The 15,781-nt window shown below is 43.4% G+C and overlaps 1 protein-coding gene across 3 annotated transcripts in view; it reads left to right on the top strand.

The window, feature by feature from the left end:
- The first annotated feature begins 8,605 nt into the window (after window positions 1–8,605).
- The window catches only part of LOC112267660 (adhesion G-protein coupled receptor G7-like), a 72,354-nt gene continuing 65,178 nt past the window's right edge, over window positions 8,606–15,781 (top strand). For all 3 annotated transcript variants that reach the window (XM_042323744.1, XM_042323746.1, XM_042323745.1), the window contains exons 1-6: window positions 8,606–8,833; window positions 9,934–10,683; window positions 13,000–13,104; window positions 13,219–13,328; window positions 15,242–15,385; window positions 15,522–15,607. In XM_042323744.1, coding sequence (XP_042179678.1) covers window positions 8,797–8,833; window positions 9,934–10,683; window positions 13,000–13,104; window positions 13,219–13,328; window positions 15,242–15,385; window positions 15,522–15,607 — 1,232 coding nt within the window. In that variant the 5' untranslated portion in view covers window positions 8,606–8,796. The remainder of the gene's footprint in view (window positions 8,834–9,933; window positions 10,684–12,999; window positions 13,105–13,218; window positions 13,329–15,241; window positions 15,386–15,521; window positions 15,608–15,781) is intronic.

Raw genomic sequence — 15,781 nt, 5'->3', positions numbered from 1 at the left:
TCAATCTGGTCTGGCCAACCAGTGTATTCAACAGTGGCCTTATAAAATGTGCCGTCTGACCACTTGGCTAGAATGGTTACTCCTGACCTAAGATCTTGCAGCTGTCTGATAGGAACTGCCTCTTCACCTAGAATATCAGATGTTTGGAAGAGTTTTGCAGTGCATCCATTCTCAAACCTCACAAAAGCAAAATGTCCTGAAAGAGAAATTGAATAGAAGGAGAGAAAATGTTAAAGCCCTATGTTACTCAAAAGATCACGTGAAAAGAGACACATAATTGCACATCATTTTCTCCTGGTGCTTATCCTACAGGTAACAGACATTCATATGATTTCAGATTAGTGCAGTACGTACCAGAATGCTCATTTGGGTCCAATTCTGGAGACATATCCTGCCCTTTCTTTGTGGAAAACCTTTGTCTCTATGGAGGAAAATTCTTCTTAGCTGCTAACCCGGTTATAGCTATATTACTGTAGCTACATGCAGCTGGCTGCTCAGAAATACAACAGCACGTTATCATTTTCCATTTTGATATAGCCCTGAAAATGATATACTACATATATCATTATTTCACCTTAGGGTACGAACATTTAATCGTTCACAGTGTATTCAGTTGATTATGATTCTTACCTTCTTTACTTAGCAAATTCAAACTATCTGCGGCAAGGATCTGCGTGGATCCGTGGATCACTCATCGTCAGCATCAGCAAAGCAATGACCTCAATCTTAATTCCAACCGTCTTTCACGTAGGTCTTTGACTGTCGTCCAATCACATTTCAAGTAAAGTCATCCAATGAGTTATATGTTCTTTGAAATAAATGTGAAACAGGGTTGGCTAGGAAAAACTCCCTAGAAAGGCCAAAACCTAGGAAGAAACCTAGAGAGGAACCAGGCTATGAGGGGTGGCCAGTCCTCTTCTAGCTGTGCCGGGTGGAGATTATAACAGAACATGGCCAAGATGTTCAAATATTCATAAATGACCAGCATGGTCAACTAATAATGATCACAGTAGTTGTCGAGGGTGCAGCAAGTCGGCACGTCAGGAGAAAATGTCAGTTGGCTTTTCATAGCTGATCGTTAAGAGTATCTCTACCGCTCCTGCTGTCTAGAGAGTTGAAAACAGCAGGTCTTGGACAGGTAGCACGTCCGGTGAAATAGGTCAGGGTTCCATAGCCGCAGGCAGAACAGTTGAAACTGGAGCAGCAGCACTGCCAGGTGGACTGGGGATAGCAAGGAGTCATCATGCCAGGTAGTCCTGAGGCATGGTCCTAGGGCTCAGGTCCTCCGAGAGAGAAAGAAAGAGAGAAAGAGAGAATTAGAGAGAGCAAACTTAAATTCACACAGGACACCGGATAAGACAGGAGAAGTACTCCAGATATATCAAACTGACCCTAGCCCCCCGACGCATAAACTACTGCAGCATAAATACTGGAGGCTGAGACAGGAGGGGTCAGGACACTGATGATACTACCCGGACAGGGCCAAACAAGAAGGATATAACCCCACCCACTTTGCCACAGCATCCACACCACTAGAGGGATATCTTCAACCACCAACTTACCATCCTGAGACAAGGCCGAGTATAGCCCTCAAAGATCTCCGCCACGGCACAACCCAAGGGGGGGCGCCAACCCAGACAGGAAGATCACGTCAGTGACTCAACCCACTCAAGTTATGCACCCCTCCCAGGGACGGCATGGAAGAGCACCAGTTAGCCAGTGACTCAGCCCCTGTAATAAGGTTAGAGGCAGAGAATCCCAGTGGAGAGAGGGGAACCGGCCAGGCAGAGACAGCAAGGGCGGTTCATTGCTCCAGAGTCTTTCCGTTCACCTTCACACTCCTGGGCCAGACTACACTCAATCATATGACCCACTGAAGAGATGAGTCTGCGTCTCTCACATGGGTAGGCAGACCATTCCATAAAAATGGAGCTCTATAGGAGAAAGCCCTGCCTCCAGCTGTTTGCTTAGAAATTCTAGGGACAATAAGGAGGCCTGCGTCTTGTGACAGTAGCGTAAGTGTAGGTATGTACTGCAGGACCAAATTGGAAAAATAGGTAGGAGCAAGCCCATGTAATGCTTTGTAGGTTAGCAGTAAAACCTTGACATCAGCCCTTGCCTTAACAGGAAGCCAGTGTAGGGAGGCTAGCACTGGAGTAATATGATCACATTTTTTGGTTCTAGTCAGGATTCTAGCAGCCGTATTTAGCACTAACTGAAATTTATTTTGTGCTTTATCTGGGTAGCCGGAAAGTAGAGCATTGCAGTAGTCTAACTTAGAAGTAACAAAAGCATGGATTAATTTTTCTGCATAATGTTTGGACAGAAAGTTTCGGATTTTTGCAATGTTACGTAGATGGAAAAAAGCTGTCCTTGAAACAGTCTTGATATGTTCGTCAAAAGAGAGATCAGGGTCCAGAGTAATGCCGAAGTCCTTCACAGTTTTATTTGAGACAACTGTACAACCATCAAGATTAATTGTCAGATTCAACAGAAGATCTTTGTTTCTTGGGACCTAGAACAAGCATCTCTGTTTTGTCCGAGTTTAAAAGTAGAAAGTTTGCAGCCATCCACTTCCTTATGTCTGAAACACAGCCTTCTAGAGAGGGCAATTTTGGGGCTTCACCATGTTTCATTGAAATATGAAATATTGTTATATGGTTTTGCCAGGGAGCTTGTACAAACTCACAGGGAAAAGTTGTGTCAGTGTTTGCAAGAACTAAAATATAGTTATCTTTTTGTATTAGTAATGCAAGTTTATCACATAATATACTTCAGTCGAGACCCCCATGCATATTGAATTACAATATAACGTTTGCCTAGCTGGTAGCCTTAGCATTTCAGCATATGTGTGTACTGTATATAAGGGACAAAATTCCTAACAATTTTATTTGGTAATGCATATTAGTGTTGCATCTTGAATCTTTATAAGATGTATTAGACCTACGTATCTTGATGATATTTTGTGAGTTGTGGCACTGGGCTAGCCGTAATTAATTGTATCTCTATTGAATAATATTGGAGACTCAAAATGACAAGACCAGAGCCTGGAAGCCGATGGAGAAGAAAGATGAATAAAGACAATTCTGGGCCACTTAAACGACCAAGACGGACTGCACATTTGGTGAGTGGCGTGGCATTGCTCAGCCATATTTTAACATAGCAGACAACCGCATGAATGGAATGCAAGCACCCCATCAGGATGGATCGACAAACCAGCCCCATCAGGACAACGCACAAGCCCCATCAGGACAACGCACCAGCCCCATCAGTACAGAATACACCTGCACCATCAGGACAGAATACACCTGCACCATCAGGACAGAATACACCTGCCCCATCAGGACAACGCACCAGCCCCATCAGGACAACGCACCAGCCCCATCAGTACAGAATACACCTGCACCATCAGGACAGAATACACCTGCACCATCAGGACAGAATACACCTTCCCCATCAGGACAGAATACACCTGCACCATCAGGACAGAATACACCTGCCCCATCAGGACAGAATACACCTGCACCATCAGGACATAATACACCTGCACCATCAGGACAGAATAAACCTGCACCATCAGGACAGAATACACCTGCACCATCAGGACAGAACACACCTGCACCATCAGGACAGAACACACCTGCACCATCAGGACAGAACACACCTGCCCCATCAGGACAGAATACACCTGCACCATCAGTACAGAATACACCTGCCCCATCAGGACAGAATACACCTGCACCATCAGGACAGAACCCACCCGCCCCATCAGGACAGAACACACCTGCCCCATCAGGACAGAACACACCTGCCCCATCAGGACAGAACACACCTGCCCCATCAGGACAGAACACACCTGCCCCATCAGGACAGAACACACATGCCCCATCAGGACAGAACACACCTGCCCCATCAGGACAGAACACACCTGCCCCATCAGGACAGAACACACCTGCCCCATCAGGACAGAACACACCTGCCCCATCAGGACAGAACACACCCACCCCATCAGGACAGAATACACCTGCTGCATTAGGACAGGACACACCCGCTTCATTAGGACAGCATGACGGATGAACAATATTTAAGTAAATTATATATTCTTATTCCACTTCCTATGTGTTATATTAGAACCCTATTGTACTAGAAACATATTTGCATAAACATCTCATTTGCTTTTATCAAGTCTGTGTGTGTTATCTTGCAGTTAATACTGATACACTTGAGAGAGCATGCAACGGAACTGACTGGCCAGTGTTGGGCTAGCTAGGAGCATCTGACCAATCACAGGATGCATGGTCAGTGCATGGGCAGAGTGTGGGGTGCATGTGGACAATCTGATTGGCTGAAGCCACGAGCTGGAGCTGATGATATCTCTCACATGAACTGTACTGTACTACCAATATCAATGTGGGGCAATTGCTGTATAAAATGTTATAACTAATACTGTAAAAGCTTTTCCCTATCAACGTTTGTATTGCATGCTTTTAACAATGGCAAAGAGCTATTTTAAAAGTTGTAAAAAACTAAAAGAATGATCCATTGTGTTGAAAGGTTTCTTGTTTACTTATGCCACCCGCCATGTTTACTTTATACCACAGAATTCAAATCAATGGCATCCTGTTTTGTCTGTCACATAGTCCCACTCTCTAACTCATTCATTTGACCTCTCAGTTGCGTGCTTGCTGCCAGCCTGGTGTTTCAAATCAAATCAAAGTTTATTTGTCATGTGTGCCAAATACAACAGGTGTACTTTACAGTGAAATGCTTACTTACAGGCTTTATCCAATAGTGCAAAAAAGGTATTAGGTGAACAATAGGTAAGTAAAGAAATAAAAACATCAGGAAAAAAACAGTGAAAAATAACAGCATCGAGGCTATATACAGTAGCAAGGCTATAAAAATAGCAAGGCTACATACAGACAGTTAGTGGGGCTGATTGAGGTAGTATGTACAATGTAGATATGGTTAAAGTGACTATGCATATATGATGAACAGAGAGTAGCAGTAGTGTAAAAGAGGGGTTGGTGGGTGGTGGGACACAATGCAGGTAGCCCGGTTAGCCAATGTGCGGGAGCACTGGTTGGTCGGGCCAATTGAGGTAGTATGTACATGAATGTATAGTTAAAGTGACTATGCATATATGGTAAACAGAGAGTAGCAGCAGCGTAAAAGAGGGGGACACACAATGAAAATAGTCAGGGTAGCCATTTGTTAACCTGTTCAGGAGTCTTATGGCTTGGGGGTAAAACTGTTGAGAAGCCTTTTTGTCCTAGACTTGGCACTCCGGGCCCCCTTTGCCATGCGGTAGTAGAGAGAACAGTCTATGACTGGGGTGGCTGGGGTCTTTGACAATTTTTAGGGCCTTCTTCAGACACCGCCTGTTGTAGAGGTCCAGGATGGCAGGCAGCTTATTCCCCAGTGATGTACTGGGCCGTACGCATTACACTCTGTAGTGCCTTGTGGTCGGAGGCCGAGCAATTGCCGTACCAGGCAGTGATGCAACAGCTGCAACATTGCTCTCAATGTTGCAGCTGCAGAACCTTTTGAGGATCTCAGAACCCATGCCAAATCTTTTTAGTTTCCTGAGGGGGAATAGGCTTTGTCGTGCCCTCTTCACAACTGTCTTGGTGTGTTTGGGCCATTCTAATTTGTTGGTGATGTGGACACCAAGGAACTTGAAGCTCTCAACCTGCTCCATTACATTCCTGCCGATGAAAATGGGGGCATGCTCAGGTCCTCCTTTTCCTGTAGTCCACAATCATCTCCTTAGTTTATAGTGCAGTCTGTACTTTTTATCTTGGTGTTTATAGTGTAGTCTGTAGTTTTTAGCCTAGTGTTTATTGTGTAGTCTGTAGTTTTTTAGCCTGCTGGTTATTGTGTAGTCTGTAGTTTTTATCTTGGTGTTTATAGTGTAGTTTGTAGTTTTTTAGCCTGGTCTATAGGCTAAATTAATTATGTGTCTATATACAGTATATATGTTTATTTGACTGGTACTGTGTGTATATGTATATACAGTGAGGCAAAAAAGTATTTAGTCAACCACCAATTGTGCAAGTTCTCCCACTTAAAAAAATGAGAGAGGCCTATAATTTTCATCGTAGGTACACTTCAACTATGACAGACAAAATGAAAAAGAAATCACACTGTAGGATTTTTAATTAATTTATTTGCAAATTATGGTGGAAAATAAGTATTTGGTCAATAACAAAAGTTTATCTCAATACTTTGTTATATACACTTTGATGGCAATGACAGAGGTTAAACGTTTTCTGTAAGTCTTCACAAGGTTTTCACACACTGTTGCTGGTATTTTGGCCCATTCCTCCATGCAGATCTCCTCTAGAGCAGTGATGTTTTGGGGCTGTTGCTGGGCAACACGGACTTTCAACTCCCTCCAAAGATTTTCTATGGGGTTGAGATCTGGAGACTGGCTAGGCCACTCCAGGACCTTGAAATGCTTCTTATGAAGCCACTCCTTCGTTGCCCGGGCGGTGTGTTTGGGATCATTGTCATGCTGAAAGACCCAGCCACGTTTCATCTTCAATGCCCTTGCTGATGGAAGGAGGTTTTCACTCAAAATCTCACGATACATGGCCCCATTCATTCTTTCCTTTACACGGATCAGTCGTCCTGGTCCCTTTGCAGAAAAACAGCCCCAAAGCATGATGTTTCCACCCCCATGCTTCACAGTAGGTATGGTGTTCTTTGGATGCAACTCAGCATTCTTTGTCCTCCAAACACGACGAGTTGAGTTTTTACCAAAAAGTTATATTTTGGTTTAATCTGACCATATGACATTCTCCCAATCTTCTTCTGGATCATCCAAATGCTCTCTAGCAAACTTCAGACGGGCCTGGACATGTACTGGCTTAAGCAGGGGGACACGTCTGGCACTGCAGGATTTGAGTCCCTGGCGGTGTAGTGTGTTACTGATGGTAGGCTTTGTTACTTTGGTCCCAGCTCTCTGCAGGTCATTCACTAGGTACCCCCGTGTGGTTCTGGGATTTTTGCTCACCGTTCTTGTGATCATTTTGACTCCACGGGGTGAGATCTTGTGTGGAGCCCCAGATCGAGGGAGATTATCAGTGGTCTTGTATGTCTTCCATTTCCTAATAATTTCTCCCACAGTTGATTTCTTCAAACCAAGCTGCTTCCCTATTGCAGATTCAGTCTTCCCAGCCTGGTACAGGTCTACAATTTTGTTTCTGGTGTCCTTTGACAGCTCTTTGGTCTTGGCCATAGTGGAGTTTGGAGTGTGACTGTTTGAGGTTGTGGACAGGTGTATTTTATACTGATAACAAGTTCAAACAGGTGTCATTAATACAGGTAACAGAGGAGGACAGAGGAGCCTCTTAAAGAAGAAGTTACAGGTCTGTGAGAGCCAGAAATCTTGCTTGTTTGTAGGTGACCAAATACTTATTTTCCACCATAATTTGCAAATAAATTCATAAAAAATCCTACAATGTGATTTTCTGGATTTTTTTTCTAATTTTGTCTGTCATAGTTGAAGTGTACCTATGATGAAAATTACAGGCCTCTCTCATCTTTTTAAGTGGGAGAACTTGCACAATTGCTGGCTGACTAAATACTTTTTTGCCCCACTGTATGTATTGTCCGTATATAATCTGTTTGTTTATTGTCTGTCTGTATATTCTGTTTATTGTGGCAGCACCATTTCACAGAGTCAAGTTCCTGTACATGCAAATGTATTTGGTGAATAAAGGTGATTCTGATTCTGAGTTCCTTGATGGAGGAAGAAGGAGTAGCGATTGCGGTACCATCCAGCTCCCAGAATACTCAGGGTGGAAAGTACCTGTCAGGTGACCCCAACAGCGATGACCCACATTTAGAGACTTCCTCGCAGTCAACATTTGCTCAAACTAGTCCAAACTAGGTCACAGTGGTGAGTAGTGTATGGGGCTTTGGTGGCAAAACGGATGGCACTGTAATAGACTACATGCAGTTTGTTGAGTAGAGTGTTGGAGGCTATTTTATAGATGACATCTCCCGAAGTCAAGGATCGGTAGGATAGTCAGTTTTACGAGGGTATGTTTGTAAGCATAAGTGAAGGAAGCTTTGTTTTGCGAAAAAGGAAGCCGATTCTAGATTTAATTTTGGATTGGAGATGCTTAATGTGAGTCTGGAAGGAGAGTTTACAGTCTAACCAGACACCTAGGTATTTGTAGACTATACTTGTAGGTCCATTATAATTTCAACACAGTCTTGATGTGGTTTAAGTCATTTCAATGTTGTTTGATTCAAATAATCAAATCTTGAGTTGGTTAATTTAATTTACTGTGTAGTGCTAGGGCGAAAAACAAAACCTGCACCCAGGAGGGCCCCAGGACTGAGTTTGGGAAACCCTGTTCTAAAGAAGTATACCTTCTAGTGTCCTCACATTATAATCCAGACCTCCATGACACTTCCATTATTTTGTTTAATTCTTCAACTCTAATCTGGAGATCTAATTACACCTGCTCTAGTGGAAAAAAAGTTGTTCTGTTTACCAAAACATGTACTGTACCTCCCAGGTGCAACCAAGAATGTTTTGCATAGAGAAGGGTAATGCTATTGGTTGACTGGTCCATTTTATTCATCCTGTCACATAGCTGACTTATTTGTGTGTCTTTACTGATCCTACAGTACTGCCTCCTTAATTTCAATAATAAATCATTAACTGGTACCTGAACGTTACTACAATCTCTGTGACAGGTGGAGAGCCCGCAACATAAGACCAACAGACGTCCTAATAATGTGCAGTCTGCTGACACTGGATCACTGGAAACAGCAGAGATGAAGGAGCTATGGGTTATAGCTGTCTTTGCTACAGGTAAGACTTGCTCTATATTTGATTCATTCAGGGTGATTTAAGATGTTCAGACTACACTGACTGTACAAAACATTAAGAACACCTGCTCTTTCCATGACATAGACTGGCCAGGTTATTCCAGGTGAAAGCTATGATGCTTTATTAATGTCACTTGTTAAATTTACTTCAATCAGTGTAGATGAAGGGGGGTGGGCAGTTTAAAGAAGGATTTTTAAGCCTTGAGACAATTGAGAAATGGATTGTGTCTGTGTTCCATTCAGTGGGTGAATGGGCAAGACAAAAGATTTAAGTGCCTTTGAACAGGTATGGGAATAGGTGCCTGGCCCACCATTTTTGTTCAAGAACTGCAACGCTGCTGGGTTTTTCATGCTCAACTGTTTCTTGTGTGTATTAAGAATGGTTCACCACCCAAAGGACATCCAGACAACTTGACATAGCTGTGGGAAGCATTGGAGTCAAAATGGGACAGCATCTCTTTCGATACCTTGTAGAGTCCATGCCCTGACGTGTTGAGGCTGTTCTGAGGGCAGAAGTGTGTGGAAGTGCAACTCAACATCAGGAAGGTGTTCCTACTGTTTGGTATACTCAGTGTATGATGCTGTTGTTAAGAGTCTTCTGTGATTGAGAATTATGTTGGAAAATTGCTTTCAATGAAGATGTGCAAAAATGTATGATGAATTTAACTTATCAATTGATTATTACCCTTATATAACCTTACTGTTTTTACAGTGTGGTTTATTTAATTTTAAAGTTTGATTTATAGGCAATGATTGATTGATGTTTTCTCTGTTTGCTGCAAGGGATACAGTAACATCAGTGAAGACATTGTTTCAGATTTTACTGTTAAGACATTGTTTACATACTGTGAATAGACTACTGTCAGGTCTCAGATACAGTTGATAACAGAGCAGCCTTTGCTATCAACCGTTTATTGGCAGTGATAATGACTTCTTTCTTTCATAAACTACAGTAGAAAACATTTCTACACTGCTGAAGGCACAATGAAACTGGAACAGCATGGATCATCTCCTATGTTTATAGCAACTGGCACTATGTTCCCTTGTTTATGTGGTTTACTGAGTTAATTCTCTTTTTTAAAGTGTCTTTATCACAGGGGGATCTCACCACATCATCTGCCATTCCAACCACCATTGACATAACTACCTCAACTACTACTGCTCCTATAACCTCTGACCCTCCAACTACTACTGCCCCTTTAACGCCTGACTCTCCAGCTAGTGCCCCTCCAACTAATGACATTCCAACTACTGATACGCCAACTACTGACCTTGCAACTACTGAAACTCCAACTACTGACACTCCAACTACCGACAGTCCAACTACCGACACGCCAACTACTGATAATCTAACTACTAACAGTTTAACTACTGACACGCCAAATACTGATAATCTAACTACTGACACTCCAACTACCGACACTCCAACTACTGAATACTCTGCAGCTACTACTGGTCATCCAACTACTGGTTACCTAACTACTACTGATCCTCCAGCTACTGGTTACATAAATACTACTGGTCTTCCAGCTACTGGTTACCCTACCTCTATCCCTATCACCAGTATCAGTCTCCCCACCATCTCTACCAACACCACCAACACCTTTTCCACAACCTCTACCAACACCTATCCTACCATCTCTAACACCACCTCCACCACCATGTCTAACACCACTTCTACCACCACCATCTTTCCTACCACCTCTACCACCACCATCTCCACCACCACCTCTACCACCACAATCCCTCATCTGGACTGTTTCAACGGTGGTGAGCTGCAGAGTGGAGTCTGTATCTGTCCTGATGAGTGGACTGGAGAGACCTGTGCAGAGGGTACATCCACACACTTACACTATACCTAACCCTGGATCTACCATTCAGACTCCTCCACAATACTACACTACTATACCTAACCCTGGATCTACCATTCAGACTCGTCCACAATACCACACTACTATACATAACCCTGGGTCTACCATTCAGACTTGTCCACAATACTACACTACTATACCTAACCCTGGATCTACCATTCAGACTCCTCCACAATACTACACTACTATACCTAACCCTGGATCTACCATTCAGACTCCTCCACAATACTACACTACTATACCTAACCCTGGATCTACCATTCAGACTCCTCCACAATACTACACTACTATACCTAACCCTGGATCTACCATTCAGACTCCACTCCACAATACTACATTACTATACCTAACCCTGGATCTACCATTTACAGTACACACCACTACAATACTATACATAACCCTGGATATCACATTCACAGTACACACCACTACAATACTATACATAACCCTGAATATCACATTCACAGTACACACCACTACAATACTATACCTACCCCTGGATCTCACATTCATAGTACACACCACTACAATACTATACCTAACCCTGGATCTCACATTCACAGTACACACCACTACAATACTATACCTAACCCTGGATCTCACATTCACAATACACACCACTACACTACTATACCTAACCCTGGATCTCACATTCACAATACACACCACTACACTACTATACCTAACCCTGGATCTCACATTCACAGTACACACCACTACACTACTATACCTAACCCTGGATCTCACATTCACAGTACACACCACTACACTACTATACCTAACCCTGGATCTCACATTCACAGTACACACCACTACACCACTATACCTAACCCTGGATCTCACATTCACAGTACACACCACTACAATACTATACCTAACCCTGGATCTCACATTCACAGTACACACCACTACACCTAACCCTGGATCTCACATTCACAGTACACACCACTACACTACTATACCTAACCCTGGATCTCACATTCACAGTACACACCACTACACCTAACCCTGGATCTCACATTCACAGTACACACCACTACACTACTATACCTAACCCTGGATCTCACATTCACAGTACACACCACTACACCTAACCCTGGATCTCACATTCACAGTACACACCACTACACTACTATACCTAACCCTGGATCTCACATTCACAGTACACACCACACCACTACACTACTATACCTAACCCTGGATCTCACATTCACAGTACACACCACTACACTACTATTCCTAACCCTGGATCTCACATTCACAGTACACACCACACCACTACACTACTATACCTAACCCTGGATCTCACATTCACAGTACACACCACTACACCACTATACCTAACCCTGGATCTCACATTCACAGTACACACCACTACAATACTATACCTAACCCTGGATCTCACATTCACAGTACACACCACTACACCTAACCCTGGATCTCACATTCACAGTACACACCACTACACTACTATACCTAACCCTGGATCTCACATTCACAGTACACACCACTACACCTAACCCTGGATCTCACATTCACAGTACACACCACTACACTACTATTCCTAACCCTGGATCTCACATTCACAGTACACACCACACCACTACACTACTATACCTAACCCTGGATCTCACATTCACAGTACACACCACTACACCACTATACCTAACCCTGGATCTCACATTCACAGTACACACCACTACACCTAACCCTGGATCTCACATTCACAGTACACACCACTACACTACTATACCTAACCCTGGATCTCACATTCACAGTACACACCACTACACCTAACCCTGGATCTCACATTCACAGTACACACCACTACACTACTATACCTAACCCTGGATCTCACATTCACAGTACACACCACTACACCTAACCCTGGATCTCACATTCACAGTACACACCACTACACTACTATAGCTAACCCTGGATCTCACATCCACAGTACACACCACTACACCTAACCCTGGATCTCACATTCACAGTACACACCACTACACTACTATACCTAACCCTGGATCTCACATCCACAGTACACACCACTACACCTAACCCTGGATCTCACATTCACAGTACACACCACTACACCACTATACCTAACCCTGGATCTCACATTCACAGTACACACCACACCACTACACTACTATACCTAACCCTGGATCTCACATTCTCAGTCCACACCACTTTTCCTTGGATCTCACATTCAGAATGTATATTTCATGTTCAGTCATACATTTGCTCCATGTTGAAATGTATTTTACTTCTATAGGGAATTTCTGCAATTCCACCATCATTGGTGATTTTTCCTTCCCAAGAACAACGGTTGGCTGGTCTGCTTATTCAGAAGAGTTGTGTGATGAGAAGACAACCAGTGGTATTACTTTTATTCACCTAAAATTAGAAAAATGTATTCGTCTGTTACAGTCCTAATTAATGTTGTGTTAGGTAACACAAAACCTTGAGTATCTTTTTGTCTTGGTTCCTCCAGCCGGTTTACCAAGAGCCTCAGCAAGATGTTTGAATGACACCGGCTCTCCGATGTTTGGTCCTCCTCACATTCTGCAGTGTGAAGTAACCCTCAGTGACATTCAAGGAAATGTAGGCCAATATGCATATTTTTTATGATCCTGATTGAAGTCTTGGTTTAGTGTTCTTCTTTCTTTGTATCAGTTACAGTCATCATTATGAGGAGTGGATCTTACAGTTTGAAGATCAGTAACAACTGGCTTTTACCTTCAGATCATGTATTCTGTTCCTTTATTCTGCTTAACAGTTGATGAGGAACATTTCATTTTTTTATTTCTTGTGTTTTACGTAACATTTTATTTTTTACATTTAGTAGACGCTATTATCCAGAGTGACTTACAGTAGTGAGTGTTTACATTTTCATACTTGTCCCCTGTGGGAATCGAACCCACAACCCTGTCGTTGCAAGTGCCATTCTCTACCAACTGAGCCACATGAACTCAGCAAAAAAAGAAATGTCCCTTTTTCAGGATCCTGTCTTCCAAAGATAATTCGTAAAAATCCAAATAACTTCACAGATCTTCATTGTAAAGGGTTTAAACACTGTTTCCCATGCTTGTTCAATGAACCATAAACAATTCGCGAACACGCACCTGTGGAACAGCTTACAGACGGTAGGAAATTAAGGTCACAGTTATAAAAACTTAGGACACTAAAGAGGCCTTTCTACTGACTCTGAAAAACACCAAAAGAAAGATGCCCAGGGTCCCTGCTCATCTGCGTGAACATGCCTTAGGCATGCTGCAAGGAGGCATGATAACTGCAGATGTGGCCAGGGCAATAAATTGCAATGTCTGTACTGTGAGACATCTAAGACAGTGCTACAGGGAGACAGGACGGACAGCTGATCGTCCTTGCAGTGGCAGACCACTTGTAACAACACCTGCACAGGATCGGTATATCCGAACATCACACCTGCGGGACAGGTACAGGATGTCAACAACAACTGCCCGAGTTACACCAGAAACGCACAATCCCTCCATCAGTGCTCAGACTGTCCGCAATAGGCTGAGAGAGGCTGGACTGAGGGCTTTGTAGGCCTGTTGTAAGGCATCACCGGAAACAACGTCGCCTATAGGCACAAACCCACCGTCGCTGGACCATACAGGACTGGCAAAAAGTGCTCTTCACTGACGAGTCGCGGTTTTGTCTCACCAGGGGTGATGATGGGATTTGCGTTTATCGTCGAAGGAATGAGCGTTACACCGAGGCCTGTACTCTGGAGTGGGATCGATTTGGAGGTGGAGGGTCCATCATGGTCTGGGGCGGTGTGTCACAGCATCATCGGACAGAGCTTGTTGTCATTGCAGGCAATCTCAATGCTGTGCGTTACAGGGAAGACATCCTCCTCCCTCATGTGGTACCCTTCCTGCAATCTCATCCTGACATGACTCTCCAGCATGACAATGCCACCAGCTATACTGCTCATTCTGTAAGGGATTTCCTGCAAGACAGGAATGTCAGTGTTCTGCCATGGCCAGCGAAGATCCCGGATCTCAATCCCATTGAGCACGTCTGGGACCTATTAGATCGGAGGGTGAGGGCTAGGGCCATTCCCCCCAGAAATGTTCGGGAAATTGCAGGTGCCTTGGTGGAAGACTGGGGTAACATCTCACAGCAAGTCCATGAGGAGGAGATGCACTGCAGTACTTAATGCAGCTGGTTGCCACACCAGATACTGACTGTTGCTTTTGATTTTGACATCCCCTTTGTCTAGGGACACATTATTCAATTTCTGTTAGTCACATGTCTCAGTTGATAAATCTCGTTATGTTCATACAAATATTTACACATGTTAAGTTTACTGAAAATAAACGCAGTTGACAGTGAGAGGATGTTTCTTTTTTTGCTGAGTTTATTTAGTACTGGCAATTTAATATCCAAATGTACTCACAGTTCAGCCTGTTGCTGCAACTTATTCAATGTTCTGTTGAAAAACATTACTAAAATATAATAAATAAAAACCCTTGTCTCTCTCTGTTCAGATCTCCAGCAGTTCAGGTGATTTACGACAGTTAGCCTTCAGTACTCAGATCCTGACCTCCCAACCAGAGCGGCTGTCAGCTGACAACATCACCACAGCAGCTCAGATCGCTAACACACTGCTTCTGTCTGCAAATATCACAGAGGTATAAGATGTTTTGAAATCGTGAACATTGAACATTGAAGTCGTGAACATTGACATGTTCTGGAGAGAAACGTGAGGTTGTTACTGCAGTGATTTGAACACTTGAGGTTCATCCCCTGGTTTTGATCATGTTGCAGGACATCGCAGTGGCAGCTGTAACCACCATCAGTCAGCTGCTCAATGCCAGTGAGGAGAGTACACAGGAGAGAGACGCTGTTCAGAGGTACTGGAGTGTGTGTGTTTGTCTGTGTGTGTGTGTGAGCGTGAACAGTGTGTATTTCTACATATGTTGGAGTATCCAGTGGGGCAAAAAAGTATTAGTAGTCAGCCACCAATTGTGCAAGTTCTCCCACTTAAAAAGATGAGAGAGGCCTGGGTACACTTCAACTATGACAGA

Source organism: Oncorhynchus tshawytscha, linkage group LG07 (genome assembly GCF_018296145.1).
Source record: "Oncorhynchus tshawytscha isolate Ot180627B linkage group LG07, Otsh_v2.0, whole genome shotgun sequence".
In the NCBI taxonomy this organism is placed as follows: domain Eukaryota; kingdom Metazoa; phylum Chordata; class Actinopteri; order Salmoniformes; family Salmonidae; genus Oncorhynchus; species Oncorhynchus tshawytscha.
This window is presented reverse-complemented; position numbering and strand designations above follow the sequence as displayed.